This window comes from Nilaparvata lugens, chromosome 1 (genome assembly GCF_014356525.2).
Source record: "Nilaparvata lugens isolate BPH chromosome 1, ASM1435652v1, whole genome shotgun sequence".
NCBI classification, from domain to species: domain Eukaryota; kingdom Metazoa; phylum Arthropoda; class Insecta; order Hemiptera; family Delphacidae; genus Nilaparvata; species Nilaparvata lugens.
Window position 1 is genome coordinate 86,976,073 of NC_052504.1, and position 25,858 is coordinate 87,001,930.

General features: G+C 33.3%; 1 protein-coding gene across 1 annotated transcript; it reads right to left on the reverse strand.

Moving 5' to 3' along the window:
* Positions 1-2,850: 2,850 nt before the first annotated feature.
* Positions 2,851-19,598, reverse strand: LOC111051805. The gene is made up of 10 exons (XM_039419489.1): positions 19,437-19,598; positions 18,366-18,537; positions 16,853-16,974; positions 15,800-15,970; positions 14,627-14,840; positions 13,358-13,503; positions 11,261-11,400; positions 9,912-10,123; positions 8,174-8,311; positions 2,851-6,271 (listed from the first exon to the last, which is right to left on the reverse strand). The coding sequence occupies exons 2-10, from the start codon at positions 18,533-18,535 to the stop codon at positions 4,915-4,917; spliced, it is 2,670 nt and encodes an 889-aa protein (XP_039275423.1). The 5' UTR covers positions 18,536-18,537; positions 19,437-19,598; the 3' UTR covers positions 2,851-4,914.
* Positions 19,599-25,858: the final 6,260 nt, after the last annotated feature.

The following is a 25,858-nucleotide window of genomic DNA, read 5'->3' on the forward strand; positions in this document are numbered from 1 at the left end:
TAAACGTTTAAAGATAATAGGAACGGTCCAGTAATCCTCGTAATTATTGATGACCTCTGCAAAGTTTGTGCATCAACTTTCATTTTCAAGAGAAGTTGAACAATAAGAAATCTAATCAATTTTAATATTTTTCTAATTCTGTACTTTTGAAGCACTGTCTCCAACATAACTTACTTACACAAAATCTCTTGTTTGATTTGAACTGAAGGTGCCAAACCATTCTAGATTATACCGCTGTATTTCTAATTTTTTATCACAGTCTCATTATCATTATTGATTAGACTAAATCATAAAAAGAGTTTTGTTTGAAATACCATTTTTCAAATGTTCTTTTCAAATATTTTCAAAGTAACTTATGGTCATACATTGTTATTAGACATGATGGTATGAGAAATAAATTAATTTAGTGCATAGGTTCATGATCATAGATTAATTATGATATTATTTTCCAGTCCTAGTATCAGGTTCCATTAATATAATATGAAGTCATGTAATGACTTGTAATGACATGTAATACATTGTTATTAGAAATGATGGTATGAGAAATAAATTAATTTAGTGCATAGGTTCAAGATCATAAATTAATTATGATATTATTTTCCAGTCCTAGTATCAGGTTCCAGTAATATAATATGAAGACATGTAATAGTTACTGTAATAAGGCTCCACTCACACTTACGCGACTCAGGTCGAGAAGAGACTCGACTCTAGTCGAGAGCATGGGTTTCCAAATAGTGACACTCAGACCAATCGATTCTAGTCTCCGCGACGTCACTCATTTGAAAACACATGCTCTCGACTAGAGTCGAGTCTCTTCTCGACCTGAGTCGCGTAAGTGTGAGTTGAGCCTAATCGTTCACCTAAGAAACTTCCAATCCCACTTTTGCAAGTGAATATTAATTCTGAAACAAGTATTTATGATTGATCAGATTCAAATTTGAAAAAAACTTTGAAATTGATTAAGGATAAAAATAAAATATGGTAAACCTTGTTAATTACAATATTTTATTTCCAACGTATCAAAAACTACTCTACAACATATAAAATAATAAAAAGATAATCTTATATACCTAAAAAATATAACAATTAATTCCATAATTATTGCTATCATGATGAATAATACTCTGGTTCTCTGTTGCTTAATACAGCACTCCAAATGCTTGTCATCTGACAATTCAAGTATATTTCTATAATATTTTTTGGGTAACCGAAGGGTCCTGCCTGAACTAACTGTAATTATTTTGTTGGATGTAGACAAATCACTATTATTGCTGTTGTTGGTTTTCTGTCAAATAAAAAGAGCTCAAAACATTTTGTGATTCCAACTTTCTCTTTTCTTATAAAAGTATAAAAAATATCTTGCATATCTTTACAAATGAATCTGTCTCACTGTTCAAGATTAGCCAAATAATATCAATGATAAAGAAAATCTTGGCAGCCCTATCTGAAAGTAATTAAAACAACAACCAAATAGTTATCAATCTAGGATCTAGGATATGATCCCCAAAGTTCTCATAAATTTCAAAGCTAGATCAATAATTGGGTTCAAAAAAGCTAAGGCCCCTGTTCTTTTCGGCTCCTTTGGTCTACCAATTCTGAAAGTATTCTGTAAGATATTGGACAGCGATGGCTTCTTACGTTCTTCCGAATAATCTGAACCCCTAAATTTGTCCAGTATTTCTTTAGCTGTGTTCTCCAGTTCTTCTACAGAATGTTTCAACCCCACCACAGCCCTGTCAGTCATCGACATCCTTTCAACCAAATAATCATTGTCTTTATATTCTTTGGGGCTCACCTGCTTCTCTCTCCCGATATCGTCCAAGTGAATCATACTATTTTTGCGACTACTCACAGGGGTTGATCTGCTGAAAGTCTTATAACCATTCATTTTCTTTTCAAACTCGGCTGAAGACAGTTGAAACCGATCATTTACTTTCGGTTCATATATGTATTCTCCACGTCTCTTGGGGATCTCATTATTTTCCATGTCATCAGATAACGTGATAACACTCCTTGGTTTAGCTCTGCCTTCTATATCACTTATAGCTCTCGTTTCCCGACTTTTAATGGGCGTTTTCAGACGAGCGTTCTTCAAATTTTCTCGTAAATTGTTGAATCGAGTCAATGCTTTACTCCTGATATCTTCCAGTGATAATTTTGTGGCTAAACTTTGTAACTTACCATTTTCACCTAACTTGAAATTCGCTCGGAAATCTCTGAAACCTCTGTTTAAACCTCTGATGTTCAACAACCCTCTATTCAACATTTTCTCACTGTTTCCTTCAGCTTCATCGGGAGATCTCTTCTCCCTCCCATAATTCTCGATGTAACTCTCGGTAAATTCGGGATCATCCACCATGAGAGGGAACGATTGTGGAATGACACCCTCTGATTTACCTCCCATCTTTTTTCCATCATTCTCTACCAACTCTGTGAAAAGTTTCATCATATCTTGATTACTTTCTTCCTGTCCAATAACTGGCGAATCATCATCCAGTTCATCCCCACCACTTTCATCACTAACCATAGGATATGATCGATAACCCCGAACATTCTTCTCAGTACGAGAGCCCTTGGATTTGATTGGCATTATGGCATAGCTCGTAGGAATAATTATGAAAGGACTATCTATATCATCGAGCTGTAGACCTTCGATTCCTTGGTTTTTAATGATTGATGATGCAATTTGGATCCCACTCATTTTGTTGGCAAACTTATTTGTTCCAGTCATAATGCGATTACTTTTCAAGATATCAATTTTTTGATCTTGTGTTTCAATTTTTCTAGATTTGTCTCCTAAGCTAATTTTAGAAAACATTGTAGAAATCTTTTGTTTGTCAACAGTTTCTCCGTCTTCTGGATCCTGCCTTACTGTTTCTTCAGAGTCTCTCTCAATTCTATCAATCCAGTTTTCTATCCCTTCAACATATGGTGCAGCTCTGGATGATTTACAAGTGGGTGCTCCTTCTTCTACGTATCCTGAGTCAATCTTCTCATCAACTGTCTTACCACTATTTTCAACTTTTATTTCCTTTAAAATTTCAGTAGGTTTCTCTTCTCCTAGAGATCTTGATAATACTTTTTCATCTTCAAATTCAGTACCACTATTTCCAAATTTAGGTATGCCTAACTCCTTAAAAATTTCAGCAGGTTTTTCTTCTCCTAGAGATCTTGATAATACTTTTTTATCATCAAATTCAATACCACTATTTCCAAATTTAGGTATCTCCTTTACAATTTCAGCAGGTTTTTCTTCTCCTAGAGATCTTGATAACACTTTTTTATCATCAGCTGCCACATCAGCAACATTACTTTTCACAATAGGTGCTTTCTTGAGAGTATCAGGAGACTTATTGAGGGTAGGTGGTATCTGACTTGACTTTAGTAACTTCCTCCTATTTTCCAAAATACGTTTCCGCAATGCTTCAATACGGAGTTGTGTGGCACTGATTTTTGGGGTACTTATTGGAGCTGCAACCTTTTCCGACTTCACACTCCCCAACTCTGCACCCTTCTCTATCTTTGAAATTTTCTCATCTTCTTTCTCTATTGACATTACTTTTGAATGAGTGGCAGGGATTTCTGGAGCATTATTCACCTCTGTCAAGTGAACATCACCATCCATCGAGTCTGCAGTTTTCTCCAAAACTTTGTCATCAGGTTTCTCACTTTCAGAATCTTTTTCCCTGGCTACTGATAGAGAAACATCATCTGTTGCTCTCGAAGGCGCAATAAACTCATCCTGTTTAGTTGATGAAAGAGGAACAACACCTTCTGTTATTTTTCCAGGCTCAATTTCATCCCCTGAGAATGTTTCATCTTTGCTTGAAATATCAAGAGAAGAACTTTCAATTTTAGGTTTCGAAATTAATGAAGCTCCCACTTCACTATCATCTCTGTGTTCTTCAAGATTTATATCTTCGGGGCCTTCAATCTTTTCCACGTTTATCTTATCAGTTTGTGGCTGTCTATACAATCTATTAGTTTGTTCCAACTTGGTCTCATCATCAACAATGCTGTATCGAACATTTGAGAGGTCCTCGTTAGCAGATTCTAATCCATAATCATTTTGGGGAGACTCAGTACCCACAAACGTGTCTTCAATTGTTATCCGCATAGGTCCCGTGGATGAATCATTGTCTTCATAAATTTCTGTGTGATCTGATATACTTTCTTCGAAGTTGTTTACTCGTTCAGGAGTCTTTCTCTGGTTGAGCATGACATAGTTGAGCTCTCTCTTTCTAGCAGCCAACTCATCAATGAGCTCCTTGATCTCACGTAATGTTAGTTGATTAGGCGCGTTGTATCGGGAGTTATAGTAATTGAAAGGCGAGCCAAACATTTCTCGACGTCCTCTGTCCGCACGTCTGTCATTCTCTGAGAGGACAACTTCCTCCGGCAAATCAGTTGTTTGAAGATTAATGTTCTCTCTTGTTGATGACTCCTGGTTCGTCGTACTTTCGCTATCAAAATTCACTTCCTCCAAAGTGTCATTATCCAAACTCAATATTTCTGAGTTGTTGGAAACATCTTTTGATTTATTTGAAGCCTTACAACTTTTATCATGAACATTTTCAAGCACTATTGTATGTTGTTGAAGATCTTCCCCATCATAACTCTCCATTGATTCACCTGACTCATCAATCCCATCCAATGAAACTTCGCCATTCCTGATCTCTTCGAAATAGTTATTCAGCTCCCTTTCAGCTTTCTGCTTCAGTATCTCATCATTATCTTCAGTATTATTCTCAGTGACAACTTTCAGATCACTCTCAATGAGTCCAAAACAATTACGTTCCTCTTTTGAATCTCCTTTTAGTACCATCTCATCAATCTCGATATTTTCAGGATCTGGTTGGCTATCCGAAATCACAATACTACCACTGTTTTCCTTCACGTCCTGTTGTATGACACTTATATTTTGATCACCAAACTCATAATTTTCAAAGGTTTAACGATACTAGAATTATTTACATTGGGAGTTTCCTCAAGTGTTCGGTTATTTTGTATAGGTGTGATTTTGACTATGTCATTAGATCTTATAAGTGACATGATATTTGAAGTTTTATAACCAGTGTCATTTGATTTTGAAATCGGCATGATATTTGAAGTTGTATTAACAGTATTATTCGATTTTAAATTCGGTATGATGTTTGAAGTTGTATATTCAGTTTGATTGTCGGTTTTATTATCAGATCCACTTTTCAGTAACTTGTTATCTATAGCTGAAGACTCTTCAATGCTCTGGAAAGTCGACTCATGTATCATATTATCTCTCCTCTCTCTGTTGTAAACTTTCTCATCTTTACTGTCATCACTCCCATTTATGAATACTGCGGAATTTTTTAAACCTTGATCAAATTCTTTACTTGTATTCTTCTTCATAAGTGCTTCATATATCCTCCTTCTAGCCGGCGACATTTTCTGGTTCATTATTCGCTCCTCGAAGCTGTTTTGCGGTAGTTTTAGAGATTCTTGTTGTTGATCTCTGTAAAGTTTTGCTTCATCGAATGCTGCGATCGCCTTCCTAGCAAGTTCCACCGATTCTTGCGCTTTCGCAAAATCTGATAACCAATCATCGTCCGAAAACATAACGAACCTTGTGTTAGTTATGGCTCGTCCGTTATCAGTGATCAATTCCATATCATTTTCTGTTCCTTCCTTGTCAAAGTCCTCTTCGTTTTCCGTTGTTTTCCCCATAGGTTTCAGATTGTAGGTCGAACTATGATCCTGTAGTACATTCTCTCTGTCGATTGTTCCATGTCTATTGCTACTCTCCAATACAACACGAGGCTTAGGTACACCTATCAACCCTCTATTTAGTCTTCCATCTGGGAGTCTCCCTCTCAAACCTACACCAAAACTGGGAGGTTTCCAAGGTTCTCCATTTACTACATCATTTGACAACCTAGATTCTAGTATGTTGTTATTCCCAACAGGAGCAAAATTCAATTTGGGTCCCTCATTAGATATCCTGGGTTCTAGTATGTTATTTCCGAAATTTAGTTTGGGACCTTCTTCAGATCCTAGATTACTACTTTTCAAATTCAAACCTTTCTCTAGAGTATTAACTTTTTCAATTGGGCTCTGAATGGTGCTCGTGAAAGACATGCAAGTTTTCAGTTTCATGTCGGGGAGAACGAAAAAGAAGACAGAGCGTTCAGGGATGTTGAATGATAACGTACGAGTCGGTCGCATCTCAATCGGTGAAATGGTAGGGAGCTCACCACTAGGCAGAAGAGATAGCAGTTTCCCGTTCAGAAGCGTTTTCCTGTAGAAAAAAAACACGATTAGAATCATTTAAGTGGATTTTCCTCAATTTTTCCCACTTCTATCAGGCAATAGCTTTCAAAGCTTTATCAGCTGTGCTAATAGTGAAGTTGTGTCTCTTTTCTGGCTCAAAATTTTGCAAAATTACTCAAAAATTTTCAATTTTTAGAGATTCGAGTAAAATATTTTTGTTTTTAAATATCAAAATTCAAATTTTTTAGTTTAGTCATTAGTTTTGAAGTGGAAATTGAACTTTTTGAAGTGAAAGTGAAATCTTAACCTTATTCTTTTTTGAAACTTCTATTTGTAAAAATTTGGGAGAAGACAGTTTTGGGCTATGCCTGTTGTCTTCTCCCAATCATATTATATTTATTATAATTATGATTTGTAATATCGTCAATGAAATAAATAAATAAATAAGTAAATAATGCTCTTATTTCTTAAAAATGAAAATAATATCTACAAATCGAAAGGACGAATTTATCAACGTTTTTCAAGATTGAATTCAACTAGTTTCGACTTTCTTTTGTCTAGAAACAATAATAATTCATCAGTACTGTACGATTTTTAGTACAAGGCTGTTAGATAATAAGAGTTGAACTTTGGAATATCTTCTTCAATTCAGGAGACAATGGCTCTGGATTAAGCGGTTTATTAATTTGTTTAGACTCTCTGAATTATTACTTGAGTACATACTATGAGACTTCGAGCTCCCAACATTCCTTGTACATAAAATAATACCAATGTTTCCTATTGAAGCAATGCTGACGGCTTGCAAAGAATCCCACTATAACGTTAACCTGAATGTAACAATGATTTCTGCTTGTGAAAATAAATAGATAAATTATATGGAATCATTTTCAAATTTATTAAATCATTTATCATTGAACTTGAATTTTAAAAACACTAATGGAGTTAAAATGCACTTACATCGGTAGTGCATTTACTCCATAAGTGTTTTTAAAATTATATTATTTATAAATTATTCATATAGCGCGCTCTAGAACCGTAAGTCATTATAACTCTCCTCTAAATAGAGCTCAGAGAATCATTAATCATTGTTCGGAGCACTTGGACGTCTTCTGGTTCTCCCCCTCCAAATTCCGTAAGATCTCATATAACTTGGTTGGGTAGCATGTGATCTGTCTTTTTGTGATTGGTGTACTAATTTTATAAAATTTCTATTATTATTAATTTGATTATTCATTCTTGGTTTTACACAGACATCCTTTCTCTCTTCATTCTTTCTTCTTCTTTTTTTCTCTTTTTATTATTACTTGATTCTATTTTGTTTAATAATTATTCTTATAATCAATTATTATTGTTTACGATTACTTCAATGATTATTTGTATTCTTTCATATTAATTGTATATTTCTTCTTTTTTTATCTTCTTGTATTCCAAATTGTATAATGTGTTGGAAATATTGTATTGTGTGAAGGAGGCAAAATGGGTTTATCCTGTTGTCTCCATTAATAAAATTATTATTATTATTATTAAATAAAATTCAAGTTCAATTTTAATAGCGAAGAAGTATGGATATAAAACAGAGCATCTATCATTCATACAACTCATAATAGAATAGAATGAGAATTTAATTTAAAAGCCTGAAATAATAACAAGAATTGGAATTTGAAATATGAATCACGAATCCTCTCAAGAATGAACTTTGATAACTATTGCCTCTCTATTTTTAGCCGCACTTCTACTATACATGGCATCAATAAAATCTTTCCGAAAAAATGTAAATAGAATACAAACTCAAATTGAAACTGTAGAATAGAAATTCCAATAATGATACTTCTCAAGAGATGATTGTGATATCTCTACGGTAGCTCTACTTCTAGTTCGAGATTGTAGATGATTGCTCAAATTAAACTGTCACTATCTAAAGAGTACTTACTGAGGTGAAGGGCGCTTCTTCCGGATCAGCTTCTCCTCCTCCTCCTCATCACTGAACTCCTTCTCCTCCTCAAGTTGAGCAGCAGTGAGCACGTACTTGTGTACCGCCTCCTCCTTCATATTGCCTCTCACCGTCAACCTTGAGGAGATATCAATGAATTTTGTCAATATGAAACGCAAAAAGTACAAAACAAAACCCTTTACATCTGAGTCCATGGATCAAGTAGTACTTGAAATTGTATCAAAATACTTGGACATGCATTGAGAATATTGGGGATGGTCATTGAAGTTTGATTGATCAAGTAAAATAATAAAATGATGCATTAATAATTTAGTCTCGAATTATGTCATAGCGTTTAATTGCTAGAATAACAGAATAGAACAGATCAACAACATTATTATAATATTAGTAGAAATCTGTGAAATGGGCATTATTCATTCATTGAAATTAATGATTAAAAGTACTCTCATAATTGTTTTAACTCTAGCAATTGCTCAATTATGGATTATTTGAATGTGGCAATAAGATCTTGATGGAATGGTGTTTACTTGTGTGAAATGATGAGTAAAGCATAAGACTATAGCGCCAAGAAAAGAGTCAAGCTATTTGCTCCAGGTAAACTCGACTTGAAATATCTTGATCGACTTTTAAATTGAACATGCTCAATTTTTCTTCCCATTTGAGTCTATGGATCAAGTAGTAGGCTACTTGAAATAGTATCAAAATACTTGGACATGCATTGAGAATATTGGGGATGGTCATTGAAGTTTGATTGATCAAGTAAAATAATAAAATGATGCATTAATAATTTAGTCTCGAATTATGTCATAGCGTTTAATTGCTAGAATAACAGAATAGAACAGATCAACAACATTATAATAATATTAGTAGAAATCTGTGAAATGGGCATTATCCATTCATTGAAATTAATGATTAAAAGTACTCTCATAATTGTTTTAACTCTAGCAATTGCTCAATTATGGATTATTTGAATGTGGCAATAAGATCTTGATGGAATGGTGTTTACTTGTGTGAAATGATGAGTAAAGCATAAGACTATAGCGCCAAGAAAAGAGTCAAGCTATTTGCTCCAGGTAAACTCGACTTGAAATATCTTGATCGACTTTTAAATTGAACATGCTCAATTTTTCTTCCCATTTGAGTCTATGGATCAAGTAGTAGGCTACTTGAAATAGTATCAAAATACTTGGACATGCATTGAAAATATTGGGGATGGTCATTGAAGTTTGATTAATCAAGTAAAATAATAAAATGATGCATTAATAATTTAGTCTCGAATTATGTCATAGCGTTTAATTGATAGACTAACAGAATAGAACAGATCAACAACATTATAATAATATTAGTAGAAATCTGTGAAATGGGCATTATTCATTCATTGAAATTAATGATTAAAAGTACTCTCATAATTGTTTTAACTCTAGCAATTGCTCAATTATGGATTATTTGAATGTGGCAATAAGATCTTGATGGAATGATGTTTACTTGTGTGAAATGATGAGTAAAGCATAAGACTATAGCGCCAAGAAAAGAGTCAAGCTATTTGCTCCAGGTAAACTCGACTTGAAATATCTTGATCGACTTTTAAATTGAATTTCTAATACTCAGTGGACTAATACCACAGATCTAAGCCACAGATATGTATTTATGTAGGCTATATGATTATGTAGGCTTTACCAAAATCACAAGTATTGAGTTCACATAAGTGCATTAATACCTAGTCTCCTGGTCATCCAGATTGAGTCCATAGAGCACGGTTGCGCCTTGGGTGTAGCGAAGGTTGGGAGGCAGAACGCCTCCACTCTCGTCGCCCACATGGGCGCAGTGAGAGAACACCTGCAGAGAGCTCCGGTTGGTGCCCGCAAAGTACTTCACGTCCATCACGGCTGGACCCACCAGTGTCTTGTACAGCAGCGATACCCAGTAATCCTACAAATTATCGAAAAAATACAATAAATTATGTTGAGCTGATATTAATAGATATTAATATATCACCCCTCCTTGAATTCATGATTTTTTTCATCAACTCAAAATTGTAAAAGTGCTGATATTGATAGTGTAAAAGCCCTCCAAGAATCTATTTCTTATCAGCTCAAAATTTAGACTGCTATGTTGTAAAAGAGTTTTAAATGATTGTTTGAAGAGAGTTCATTCATGATTTTTCTCATCAACTCGAAATTGTAAAAGTGCTGTTATTGATAGTCAATAGTCTATCAGCTCAAAATACAGACTGCTATGTCGTTGTAAAAGTGTTTTGAATTATTGTTTGAAGAGAGTAATACAGTTCCAAACTGATCCTGTCATTTTAATATTTAAGAGATTTTTCGTAATAAAAATCAATAATTGATCATGTTATCTTAGGCCTAATTCAGAAATTCTAAACGGAAACATGCTACTGGTACTGGAAATCTTCTTTTTTTAAGCTTTTCATTAGTGAGAAAGAAGAAGTTTTTTGAAGATTTTGAACAGTAGGCCTACACTGGAATACAATGTATACGGTGTTATCTATAGTCTAGTTGTGAAAATATGTTAGAATTTATTATAGAAATAGTGGAACGCGGTGATTTATTGTGATTAGAGTTTTGTAGAACACCGCGGACACACATTTTGATTCTAATTTGAATTTTGATTGCCAAACACATTGTTATTTTCATGCATCGATGCAATCAGCATTTATAAGAAACATACAATTTTAGAGTAATACCGTATGTTAGATCAAAGAAAAATGTATCGTATGAATCTCAAATAAAACAATCACTATCAAATACAAAAATAATTTATAATTGAAAGGTAGCATTTCTTTCATAAATCTCAAATAGAGCAATTACTATCAAATACAGCAATGATTCATAATTGAAAGGTAGCAAGAACTATAGCAAGATAGCAAGCTTCTATTCTAGATTGATTTCTCCATATTTCAGCCTCTATAATATGTTCTAGGACTCTATTTTACTCTCTAAATATTTAAGAACATTCGGAAAGTATGATGCTGAATTCTCTTTCATCGATGGAAATTGTATGACAATCTAATTAATAACAACTGAGAAATTTCATAGAGTGTCTCACTGGAGTGGGAGTGGTAAGTGATGTAGCTGTCATTTTTTTCATAATGACCGGAAAACCCAGTCGAGCGGCGGCTCCCAGCCTTTTCATCCATGTTAGTGAGTCAGCGAATTTCCCTGTGTACTCATCATTGTCTGATTCAGCTGCGGAAAGAGTATAAAACATAAACAATAGATAAATTACTTTTCAAATGTCATAGTTTTGATAAGTTTTAATTTTATTCTGGTTTGGATTATAACTTTGAATATTTGAAACTTTGAAGGTATTTTACCTTCTCCCAAAGCATTAAAACTCGGGCTACACTTATCATGCCGCGTTCCGCTCCTACTCATGTCCGATATTTCTGATGAGTGGAGGTGTGGTGGTGAGACGGGCATTTGTGGCATGAACGCCATTGTCATCAGTAATCATAATAATTATGTGATCGGCAAAGCTGCATGATAAGTGTGGCCCGAGCTTCTTAAAGCATTTAATATTGCCAATAATTTCCCGAATAATGCTTTCTTTCTAGGGTATTTTACCTGGTGATATATTTTTTCCAAAGCATTTCGGAAATTAAGAAAAATGTTTCGATAACTTTTGGAATAGAGATCTTGTCATTCAGGAACTTACATTGTGTTCTATGATTTTTTTTGTCTAATATTTCGTGTAGACCTATATTATATATTGAAAAAATTTCGTTTTAAGAAATGTAATCTCAATTTCATTTCACTTGATCTGTGAATTTTGCAAATACAGGTTTTCTCAATAGTGGCGATAAGTGAGTATAGAATGTATCTATTACATTCTACAGTCACTGGTGGCAATTAGTCAAATACATTTGTTGCCAAGTACCTTTCCCATTAATAAAATTACCTTTCTCCGTTTTACAAAGATTAATTTGAAATTCAACAATGAACTTGAGCAATAACTAAACTGATTGACATAACTATTGAATATCACTTTTTAGCAGCGTTGACACATTTATGATTTATAAATAACATTGAATTCAAGGAATCGCATAAGGTTAAAAGGTTTCAAAGCTGATGATGTGATAATAGCTGAGCCGACTGTGTTGCTTCTTGTCAAATTTATACGGTACTTATCTTGAAACATGTATTTTCAAACAATATTTCTATATTTCCATTATCAATGAAACCTAAGAAAAGAACAATGGAAAAGTTAGTAGGACTGTTCAAATTGTTGTGGAAAAAAGTTGCGTCAATTATACTTTTTATCGAATCTAATAACGGATTAAGAGTATGGTAGGAAACCTTTTAACTAGTGAAAGCTTCAAATCTTTCTGATGACATTACAACCTAACCTTTTGACTTAATGTCATTCATCATTTTATCATTTAAATAAAAGGAATATACGGATTTTGTGTCAGCAACTTTACTGATCAAACTCATTTTTTGCAAAGTTGTTTGGACTTTTTCCACAATTATCTATATGATAACTCAATATCGTTGCAGCCTAATTTATTTTTAATTTGTAGGAATTGTTTGATAGAAAGTTCGAGAGTTATGAATCGTATATGATGAATATTATTATTGATATCTATACAACAATGATAGATTGCCTTCAATTAATGCAATTATATAATGTAGGCATACTAAATTATTCATGTCGTTGACGGTGTCATCTTATCAGATTCAGATATATTTTTATTATGTAGCAAAATCAAGGATACATTTTACAAATATTCTGCATTGGACAACTTTTATAATAACTAGGGCTCACATTAGCCGTACGATGTATAAGGTATCATGACAAATTAAAGTCTAGTCCGATGATAATCATATTGTCATTAGAAAATGAACTTCACTAAATGAACTCTTGTGACTTCTGGCTGCATCTTATTATTAACTTTTCCAAAATCCATGCCAACTTATTCATAGAACTTTATAACCTCTGGCTATATCACCTTTTCAAGCTGTAGGCATAAGCATTGACAACAATGATATTTTGAAAATGGAAGTAATATAATAAACGTATCAATAATCCTTTCCTTTCTGTATGAATATTCCAGGTATGTTTTCAGACTTTCTAGAGAACATTCGTCCCTGATTATGGTTATATCCGTTATCAATATTGAATTATTCAACTTGATGGGCTTACCCAGCCATATAGGTTTCTTAGGTGGTGGTTGTATTGGTGAACGGAGACCGTTGTTTCTATTCCAAATCTGGTTGTCCATCTCATGAATAATTTTCAGGAATTTATGACCAACATCCTCGTCTTCAGGATTGGTGGAAGAAAACTGCCTGTTGAATCGGATAAAATACATCAATTCCATATAAAAAAATAATGCATTAAAAATTATGAAAAACATTTTTGTATCAATAGGTCAATTATTTTATTAAATTCTAGACGTATTTATAAATGATTTTCTAGAAGGAATGTAAGCTAAATAGCCTAAGTTACGATTGGTTTCCTTCTAGCGACCAATAAAAGTAACCAATCAGAGCGGTTCCAGTATTGGCGATATTTACGATGTTTGAGATAGCCAGATAAGTTGAGTTATTTGATACAGTATTTCAATCGGCTGCTACATTTTTTTGTTTATTTACTACTATAGCAGTGACTTAACAAATAACAGTCTAGCTGGTTAACACACGATTGTGAATACCCCTAGTATTTGTTAGGCAACCAATCGATCATGGCTCAAGATGAATGTAAAGATATCAACTCTCAATGTAGAATAATTTGATCAATCAATTCAATCTATGGTTACAATCTTATAAATGTGCATAGTATAATATGTTCATTGTTGTATAATCATAGTCGAATTGACAATCACAATGATTTGCTAAAATTGAATTTGCTATAAAATAAAGGAATGTAGAATAAGTGACAGCTCTCACAATTTGAAGTAGTAATTCCAAAATCATAAATAGCCAACAACTATCAGACGTTTAGTAGAAATTGAAACTGTGATTATAACGCACGAAAAAGATGATAAAATCATATAACAAAACTTACAATTCATTTGTGATTCAAATCGATGAGTCAAAATCTGGGAATAGAAGAATTTAAAGATAATTGTCTGCTTCTTCCTACCTAGACATGTAAGTTCATAATAATTTTTATGAACATATAATCTTTTCAAGATTGCATTATATTGAATGAATGATTGAGGAGGATTTTCATCTGCATGTAGCAGATGTGAGTGAGAGAGTTATTGTTTGAGCGAATTGAATTGAATTGCTGCCTTTATTCAAATCTAATGTGAGTGAGGGAGAGAGTGAGTTATTGTTTTTTCCTTCTTTCTCTCTCTCTTGCCAATTCCTGTATACTATTTTCTTATTGATCCATATTTTCTTGTGAACCCAAGAAATGAATAATTCGACAAAGGTTTCACGCTGCATTAGTATATTGTCTACTCACGGATGCCAGGTGATCGCCGTAAGAAAGTCTGCGCTTTCCTCGAGGTACTCTCTGAGAAATCGCACTTGCTCGGGAGAGGACAGAGACTTCATATCGGGCCCAATTATTGGTGAATCAGTGTACATTGGAAAATCACCCAGAATCTTCTTCAAGCGTGCCACGTCCCTTCCCAACTGTGAGCCGGATACTCCATCTTGTTGCAATTTTTCGGATTCTGCAAACAATATAATGATGTTAATTTCAATTCTGTAATTATGAAGCGAAAATTCATTATTTTAATAACATCATATTAGACCATGAATAGGCTAAACACAATGTTCAATTTATTTACATTTCTGTATTAATTCAAATTTGATTCATTTGCTGTCAACAAAGGTGTACTTACAAAACTAAAATCTCTTTATAATAGAGAGATTGTGAGTAGTGATTTCGAAGTATGGTGATGAAATAATTGGGGTGAGATAAGATGGTGATAATAGGGGTTCCAAAATCTAAAAACCACTTTAGCAAAATCTCTTTAAACCACTTAAAGCGGTTTTCAAACTTGGTATTGTATAGATCATAGAGAAAAAATAGCATAAGAACATATCCCAATTTCATGTTCCATATTTCAAACCGATTTTAGTCTGCAAAAGCCGATTATTATTGTCGATTATCACTATCTTGGCCGGATGAGAGTGCATTAACGGCACAGTATGAGAGATTATACCAGCGTCATATAACTTCACGAAAAAGAACTACGTTGACTATTGGCTCGAGAAAACAGTGAAATTTGAAACATAAACGCCTTATATTATGGGATATCCTCTTATGCTATCTTTTCTCTATGATAGAATTGGCTCAATTAGACCCCGGGAGTAGCAGGGGCTATATGTTAAATGTTGTCTGTCGCTCTTACTTCCGCAACCATTGAGCCATCTTATCCCAAATTCTAATTGATTAATTAATTGTAAGTTATTTTAAAATGATTGTGAAGAATTATATTTCAAAATACGATCTGTCTTATATTACAAGACAATAATGATATCAAGTAATGTCTATACACACTAATTATGAAATCAGATATTTTCGACACTCAGATCAAACATGGAAAAATTAGAATTTCCAAACAGCAATTTGATTCCGTAGTCTGTTCATGTATTCCTAGTAACAGTATTGTAGGTTGGTACCTACCGTAGCCAAGCTCCCATCCTAATTTGTATCGGTTTTTGTCTGAGGAGTAGATGAGTTCGACTGCATCATGAGACTCCCAAACACCGTGCACTCTGTCTTTGGAGTTGAGGCAGACTATCAGATGCATGTTCACGTCTTCAATGAACTGGTTCAGTCGCTTCCATTGTGCCTCTGGAAAGCCAAAATTTCAAAATTATTATTCTTACTTGTATCAGACATTTAAAATATTGCCAAAGGTAGCATACTCACTTGTATAGAGCAACTTGATTTTTTTTAGAGGTGACAATTTATAAACTCAATAATACATTACTCAATGTATAACATACATGACTTATTCAATAATAAATAATATTATGCACTGTTCGTGAGAAGCAATGTAGTATATTAGTTCCTACTGTATCTATTTATTACTGACTAGTTTGTGCTCATTTTCAATGATGAAGATGAAAAAGGAGAAAGAGAAGAGGGAGAAGAAATAAAGTAGGAGGAAGAGAAGTTTAGGTTAGGTTAGGTTAGGTTAGGAGGAGGAGGAGTGGGAGAAGGAGGAGAAGAACAGATGTCCCTTTCCAATCATTTCTTATTGTTCTTCATTCATCTTGAACAAAAATTAAATTAATAGCAATGGAACTTCAAGAAGGATCTTCTTTGTTGCTCCATGCAAGGCAATTTAGTAAGTTTGTTTCTGTTTTATCTTATTTATTTATTACTGACTCATTTGGTCTCATTTTCAATGATGAGGATAAAAAAGGAGGAGAAGAAGAAGAAGTAGAGGAGGAGGAAAAGAAAAGACGAAAAACAGAAAATTTTCCTCATCTATGTCAACTTATTTGTTCTCATTTTCGAAGAAGAAGAAAAAGAAGAAGAAGAAGATGATGATGATGATGAAGAAGAAGAAGAAGAAGAAGAAGATGAAGAAGAAGAAATAGAGGAGGAGGAGGAAAAGAAAAGAAGTACAGAAGATGTCCCTTATCAATTTTTAATTGTTCTTTATTCATTTTTCAAAAGATTTAATTGCTCGCTATAGAACTTAGAAGAGAATCTTCTTTGCCTCACCTGTGATTGTAAAGTTATCTGTGGTGAATTTCTCGGGTACGAATTTCATCTTATCAGTGCTAGGTCCTCCCAGTCGCACCATCGTCGGTGACAGACCTTTCATCATGTTCATTGTCGTTTTGCTAAAACAATAAATGTTTTTGAAGCATAACCATGTTTGGATAAAATTAGTACAGTAATTTGAAATAGATGGAAGATAAATTTTACTTGGATTCTATATTTGAAAAAATATCGTATCGAAATTTGGAAACAGTTCTGGGGTAATCCTGTTGATTCTCCCCCCATTCATTGCCTTGAAAGAATATATTATAGAATAGAGTTATTCTTTTTTGTCATTAAACACATAGTGTAGTAGACATGATCTATTGTGAAAGCTCAAGGTCTATAATAACTTGATAACTTTGTGAAATTTTGTGTAAATTGAATTGATATATGATATAAGTTCAAGGTGGAACGAGATATTTGAATTGTGTAACTCGCTATTTTAATAGCATATTTTTCTACTGTCTATCGTACGATGTTCTGAGGGTGAGGTATGAAGAGATTTATAAATTCCATTTCAAAATTCAAGAGGTTTCAAAATTTATTATTATCATAAATAACATTTTGTTTCCATTCATCAGAAATATCTAATACCAGCCGTCAGGCTCGCTTCGCTCACCATATCCGTCTAGCCAGGGAGCTCCGCCCCCTGGACCCCCGACTGGATCGTCCAAAAATGAGATCAGCGGGCTCGCTTCGCTCGCCTGCATTTTTCATTTGAGCATGCTTCATTCCATCAGAAAGTCAAAGTACTGAGAAACCGCAGAAAAGCTGAGAAAAACGTTGGAAAAACGCTGATTTTGGGCGTATCTTTGATAAAATATTAAAGTCACCTCATCACAACATTTTTAGACCCTAGCTAAACCTCTGTACCAAATTTGAACATTTTCTGTCTATTAGATTACTTGATGAAAGAATTGAGAAAACGCAAAAAACCGCTAATTTTGGGCGTATCTTTGGCGTTATTTCAAATTCCTTCTTACACAACATTATTACACCCTAGCTTAGCTTCTGTACTAAATTTGAACAATTTCTGTTCATTTGTTCTTGATTAATCTGAGAAAAAACAAAAAAAGGCGTTTATTTTGAGCGTATCTTTGACGTTATTGCAAATTCCTTCTAACACAACATTATTACACCCTGCTTAGCTTCTGTACTAAATTTGAACAATTTCTGTTCATTTGTTCTCGATAAATCTGAGAAAAAGCAAAAAAAAAAAAAAAAAACGCTGGAAAAATTCAGATTTTGTGCGTATCTTTGGAATTTTTTCCAAATCCGTTCTAAGTGCGCCTCTAAAGGGCCAACTGAACATACCTACCAAATTTGAACGTTTTTGGTCCGGTAGATTTTTAGTTCTACGAGTGAGTCAGTCAGTCAGTCAGTCAGTCAGTGAGTGCCATTTCGCTTTTATATATATAGATCTTGTTGTAGAGTCATTATTCAAATGTACTGAATCAACCGTTTAGCCTACCTGAAATCTTCGAGCTGAAGTGCAATCTCTGGAGTTACTGTTAAACTCAAGAAATGGTCGTTCAAGATATGAGTCCATCTTTTAGTTTGCATTGTCACAATAACTTCCTTTTGAGAAACTGCTGCAATTTCCACTGAAATGCATAGCAAAAATGCTATCCAGCTCCTCATTTCTGAAAAAATATAAATGAAAATAGTTTTCCTGAAAAATTCCAGTTTGAATTGAAGCATACTATTTTATTTTAAAAATTTGTGATATTATTACCTCAAGTGTTTTCAAATATTCAGTGAGCGAATTAATTTTGTAATAAATAATTCATTATTTATGAATCCAATGAAATTGATTAGTGTATCAATCAATTAGGCCTAAATGGATCCATTGTATTATTGGCCATTGTATATCTAAATATTTGAAGAATAAGTACATGAATGAATTTATAATTATCCATGAATAATTTCTGTAATAAATTTTGTCTGCTATTCACTTCAATTCAATGATTCTATTCCAATTCAATTTTTTCTATGTCTATACGATTTAGATTCATGAAAAAATCCAATACATTAAAATCTACTTAATCACATTCTTAGAACGTTTTTGAAGGAATCATCCAATTGGTGAAACATTTTCAAACAAAACCACACACTTCTTATTTTACTTGAAGCATACGTACTCGTGAAATCCAACAAATATGACTATTTCTAGATCAATGAGCTGATTAGATAAAATTCAAGATTTGAAGATATTACAATCTTTCTATTACCTTGTTTTGTTACTTTTGTATGAATATTTTTGTTCATCTATACTCAATTTCCATTCTAAATTCGAATTTATTGAAACTATTTCTAGGATCTTGAAAATCATGAGAAAAAAATCTTAATTAGGCAGGGTCAGGACTTTCAAGTCCTCTCTACCACTCAACCTCGGTAAATCGAGGTAAACCTCGGAAAATCATCCAGCAAATTGACCACTATCAAAAGTATGGAGAAAATTCATATTAAAAGTCCTCTTCTATCTTAAGAATCTTATCAGGATAAATTGAATCGAATACGTTATTCTTATAACTATACTCACTGTAGAATTATAAGCTTCCAACAAAATTTTAAAATTCCTCATCTACTTTTCACCTCACTGTAAATCCACTCATGTCGTGCCAATCACAACCACCGAATCAATCCTATCTCACGTCAAAATCAGATCGTAACTGATTTTACGTTTGGATGACTTTGAAAAAGTGTTTACAATTCGCTTCCGAGTTTTGTTTACTCTAGAAAAGTGGGTCACTAATACGAGTTGAGAATTTCCTATTCAGCATTATTACCGTAATCTATTGTTAGAGTACTGCTGACCCAATCACAACAGGGCCTGAATTAGGAAGAATTTGATTTGAAATATGGGTTTATAGGTATGGTCACCTTCAATATATTATTGAAATCTGTAATTTCTAATCTACACTTTCAATTTCCTTGAACATTCTATTTCAAAACTCATTGAACATCCAATCATTTCTCACAAACAAAGAGCTTCCGTTATCTTCAAGTGATATGGATCTTGGAATTATTTAAGATGGAATCAATTGTTTCAGGTCTCAAGTGAATAAATGGGATTAAACTGGGAAATTGAATAAAACTTTATATTTTTTGAGAATTAATAATAACAAAACAATGAACAATAATAACAGTAGACAACTACTGCTTCTTTCTTGAGTGTTCAACTTATTTGTGGAGGTTTGATGCAATGTTAAAATCCCATTTCTTTTCATTTATTTTATTTACAAATTACTTTCAATTTTTTAGATGGTTGACAAATAAGTTTCATATTCATATATTTTATGAAATTACTTTAATATTCACGTGAAACCACTATTAGTGTAGTGGGCTAACGCTAACCAATAAATTCATGATAGATAAAAAATGATATATTATTTCTCTAAATTTTATATATTAAATTTACTTTTCCAGAATGAGTGGTGGATCGATCATTTAAAAATAAATCAAGATCTGTATTGGATTTGAATTCAATGAGAAAATTTAATGAATCTTCGATAATATTGCCTCAAACATTTGATAATGAGGAGAAATGTATTGGAAGCTTTGAATGATACTTAATCAATAACGTTATATGTATATTGAAAATAGTGCCAACCTTTCATTGATAGATAGACCACTAAAATAAATTAGAAGGAAAAATCGTCATATATGAAGATTAAAAACACTTTCGCGATAGTTTAGAAAAATCTAGATCTTTCTTTTTCTTTTGTCTTCTCATTAAAATAATTAATGATTTATCGTCTTTTGACGACTCATCTGAGAAAGAGAAACTTCCAATAAATTAGATAACATTTCACTCCACTATTGTCACTTTCTCAGATCTGAGATCTTATTCATATTTATTTGTAAATAGAGCATACGAATGCGAATATACGAATTCAGAGCTCTTCAAACTTACATAATGGTTACATTCATAGACAAAGTTGAAGACATTCATCATCATCATCATCATAATGCTAACATTATAGTGCTTTCGAGGAAAATAAAGAGTGCCAGTGATTCTATAAAAATATATAAAATAGTTTGATATAATATTGCTTCGAATATAATCAATTTCCAACTTTCAATCAATAATTTACTCCCAAACACATTATTTCAACACAAAACTTCAGACTCCATGGACAGAAATTTCTCATTTGAACAATTCTCTCACCAATTATATATGATAGACCAGGTACTAGGATTATTAAAGATGAAGAAAACACATCCTTTTTGGAAGAGTTTTTTAACCTTGAGACTCCCAATTTCGTTCTCATGCCCTCTAGTATTTATTTGTATCTTCTCTTACTTCATTGAGATGCGCAAGTCATGATCTTTCGTGGCATTATCAGCAAAAAATAGTGGACCCACGTTTCAAAAAATTCATATACTAACCTAGAACTCGAGTCTTCAAAAGTGCACTTTCCACAGTAATGCACTCACTTCTGAGTTTCACATTGTTATGTATCTTCACAATATACAGTGAACTGCCGCTATGAATTTATGTATGACGATATGGCTGATCTCTTCAACCCCAGTTTATGCAGTGAAATTGTAGGATAAGTTTCATTTATGAAAGAATAATTTTAAAAATTAGATAACATTTCAGTGTACTATTGTTTCAAAAAACTATCAACCCACAACTTTTAGTAGAAATGTTCGCGAACCAAGTACAACGTTTCATATTGTTTAGTAGTGTCAGTTCTTATAAGCAGACAAACTTGAACTTGGCGAATTGTGAGCGTGAGCATTATTTAGAGTCGTGCATTCATCACTTTCATGCTCGCTGCTCACTCACTATCAGTATGGGACGAGAAGGAGACGAAAGATAGAACGAGATAAGAGGAACTCGGCACTGTATACGTATAATCATGTTATTCGTCAAGCCTTGTCTTTGCTCTTTCGGCCGGCTGAGAAGATCTCACAGTGCACGCAATGATAACATCACCAGATGGCCTATTTTCTAGCTGCTTTCTCACTAGGTAGTGAGAATTTTTCACCCTAACACTGGACGGTACCTAAATTATGAAAATTCCTCATCAGGAGTAAGAGTTTTATGTATGTTTTTGGAAATTTGTTGTCGCGTGAGCTGGCGACTTTGGATTAGGAGAGCCGAACTCCAAATATAAATAGAGAATATGAGTAAGAAAATACCGAATAGTACTAAAAAAAGGCAAGAACGAAGAAGGAAGAAGAAGTTTTCCAAAGTTTGTTTTAGAGCCTGGCGCTCTGTGAACTATTATTTTTCATCGTAGAAAGCCTGTATCTCTTAGAGGAAGTTGGATTTCCTGAAAGAATCTACTGTATTTATGAAGAATCTATTCCTGTTGGATTTTATCGAAAAGAGCACGACAAATAGATTGAATCTACATAGAATCATGAATTTTTGTTTCATGAAAACTTAATAATTAAAGTTAGTCTACGTAGAATCAAGAATTTTTGTTCAATGAAATCTTAATAATTAAAGTTAGTTATAGCTTCCAAATTTAGTATATTTCATTGTTTGATTATTTGTTCATCTTATTTTTCATTCATTCATTCATTGTTCATCTTATATCGGTTTATATTTATATACTCCATTACAGTATAATATTTTCAGAAACACTCTCATTGAACCTCTTCTTATTCTTCCGCTTGTCCCATTCTTCTAGATCTAGAATGAAGATTTTCAATTTAATTGAACATCAGTTGATAAAATTCATGTATTGTTGTACTTTCGGTTTTCGGTGTATGACCTTGACTACTCATATTCTAGTGGTTCCAAATTCAAAATATTTCAATCTTTATTCTTATTACTAGGCCAACAAAAGATTTTTCAATGTCCTCTACATTTATTTGAGGATACCCAACTCGTATGCAGATACTCGGTTTAAACGGAGAAATGTCAGCTGTTCGTTTAAACCCCGTATGAGACACGTAATTATGATGAATGCAACCATATCTACAAGTAAACGTGGTTCAGCGATAAACGTAGTGTTAGCATATGGACCTTAAGGTGCGTACAGATATATGCACCGCGAACATGAGCAATTCACTTTTAATTAGCTGTTTATATCTGTATTTTTACAGAAACGATAAGATACAGATATAAAAAGCTTGGCATCAGCTGATTAAAAGCGAATTGCTCATGTTCGCGGCGCGTAAATCTGTACGCACCTTTTAGAGATCAATGATACACTACAAAAATATTATTGTTCTTGAAAATATGATTAAATGAGCCCACTGAGGGTGATAGCAAGTCAAATATCGAATCTGATTGATACAAAATAGTCTATAATTATTCTAAACAATATTAGTACATTAAAGGTGCGAACAGAACGAGTATATCGCGGTGAAGACTGAAGATCGATGCCACTGAACAGCTGTGCAATGATAAAAAAAAAGTTGGAGTCATTGATATTTATAATAGATATAGATATAGAAGCTCGATAGCGAGCTGAAATCTACATATCGACATGACCATCCTGTCCGTATCCTTATTATACAGAGCCATCGTGTAGTGACAATTAAAAGGATTGGACAGTCAATTAAAAACAGTGACTTCTTTCTTGTGCTCCAATTACTCTCTCTAATTAATAGTAGAACTAGATATACTATACACTATTATTAGATTATCAAATTCTACTTTATTTTTGTTCATTTGCAAGCTTTTGTACAGTAACACCTTCAGACCAAGAATGGGGAATCTGAATCTCTGATCCAAACACTCTATAGTGGAGGACTACATACGTATATGAAAAAGAAAAACAGACATTCCCACGAATAAGTGAGAAAGCATCTGCTTGTTGAGGATGAGAGTGATGTATATTGTATACAGTAGAGTGGCCCATTTAGCGGCTCACTATGGCTGCTATCATCCACAATAAGTGTTCAATTAGGAGTAGTGTGCAAGAGAATGAAAATTCGGAGATCCATCAACTGCTCTGTTACGGTAAAAGACATCTTCTATACAGTGGCATGACAATTTTTCACGGCCCACGGTAAATAAAGTCTGCTGCTACATCACTTTCTTCGTCGCAATGCGATCCTTACTAGTACAGTCATTGAAAGTATGGAAGTCATTCCCCGGTCCCCGGCAGTCAGTATTGTGAGGCATTTTGGATGCTGGATGCTGAATGCTAAGGAGTTATCAATCAGTGCCTGTTTTGATTTTACATTTTTGAGAATATTAAATTCTTAAGATGACATGTAGAATTTCAAAACAACATGCACTACTCATTTGTATAATTTGGATAATTAATTATATTATAAACTATTAAATACACTTCCATATTTCTAATTCATATATTTCATATTACAATTTTATACATATAATTTATTATTTATAGTGATATGTCGAATGTTTTGATTCAGTTCTACAGATTGGTGAAGGCTTATAAAGTATGTATATTTTTAAATTTTTTTATGGAATATTAGTTTGCATAATTGTATCATCATTGATACATTATACATTGTTACATTGATACATAGATCATATCATCATTGTATTGATCTGAAAGACGACCCAAAGTGAAGGCTCGAGCTGGTGAAAATAATAGAATTATCCAAAACAATCATATTGTCAAGTCAATAAAAAAACGTAGTATTCTATCAATAATAATATACATTTCAAGTAGGCTTTAGTTATAGCAGAGAAAACCTATTGATTGGTTTTTCTACGGTTATAGCTAAGTCAAGTTGCTAAGAAACTTGACGTTCGATACTTGGCTTATAGAGTAAAATGGATGTTTAGTGAGAGTTACAAGAGAGTGAGAGAGACCGTTATCATTTCGGGTTTGGTGCGTTGAAATCCTTGCTCCTGATTGGCTGAAATTGACGGTTTAAATTCATGAAATGGCGGATATAATATTACACAAAATGGTGGATATATCATGTTAGTAAGTTGATCAAGAAATGATAATTTAATGCTCGAGTAAATTGACCAACATATCGAATTTGAATTGCATCGCGAATTTTCCAGTCCGGCGTATAATGAAAATGTTCATAAACTTTACGAATGAAACACTTAATTCAATTGTGCAATAATTCACTGAATTCAAGAAATTCCAAGAGAGTTCATAACCTTATTCTTCATTTTCTTCATAATTCTTCATTGGGCTTGGATGAGTATAAATACTTCAAACTATATGAGCTACGGTATTCTACCTAATATTATTTCTTACTCATTATTTTGAGTAACTTCAGTGCTTCTATCTATGACTGATCATCGCAGGCCTAGCGTCCCAACAACCCAATAAGGTGCTAGAGTGGTGGAACACCACCGAAAATCCGGGCTACTTTATATCCATAATCCTCTATATTCTACATCCTTTCCCCTCACCTAGCCTTAATATCCTTCCATCCACTTCCCTGTAGATTCTACATATTTGATTCATTCATATCACCCATTAATCAGCATGCATTTTCACAAATATGTTATTATGTACTATTATTGTAATTAATTTTTTTATCTTAGAAATTATATTATTTTGTTTATTATTACCAGTGTTTGCCATAGGTCTTGTCAGACCTGTCAATGTAAGATGTATTAAATAAATATGAAATATGGTATCAGGTCATGATAGTGCAAATTGGAGAAAATATATTATGTGCTTTTAGTGAATATTTTATAATGTTTTGAGTAAATAAACTACATTAGATTTGAAATAGATTTCCATAGCTTCTATAGATCTTGAAGCTCATAGAAGAGAATCAGTTAATGTGAAAAATGTTACAGTGCACCTATTCTTTCTTTAACATATTAATTGAATGATAACAAGAATAGAATGATGCTATGACCCCGAGGTCGCGTGAAAGTTATTAGCAACAACAATCTAGCTAATGTGATTGCTGGTCATTCGCTCCTGATAGATAAAAACTGTATGCATATTGATAATCACCAGTTTTTGTGCCGCGATTACGCTGAGCGAGCATAGAAGGAAATTTTTCGAAAAGGTTGCGACCTTTATGTAGATTGTAGTGGCGGGT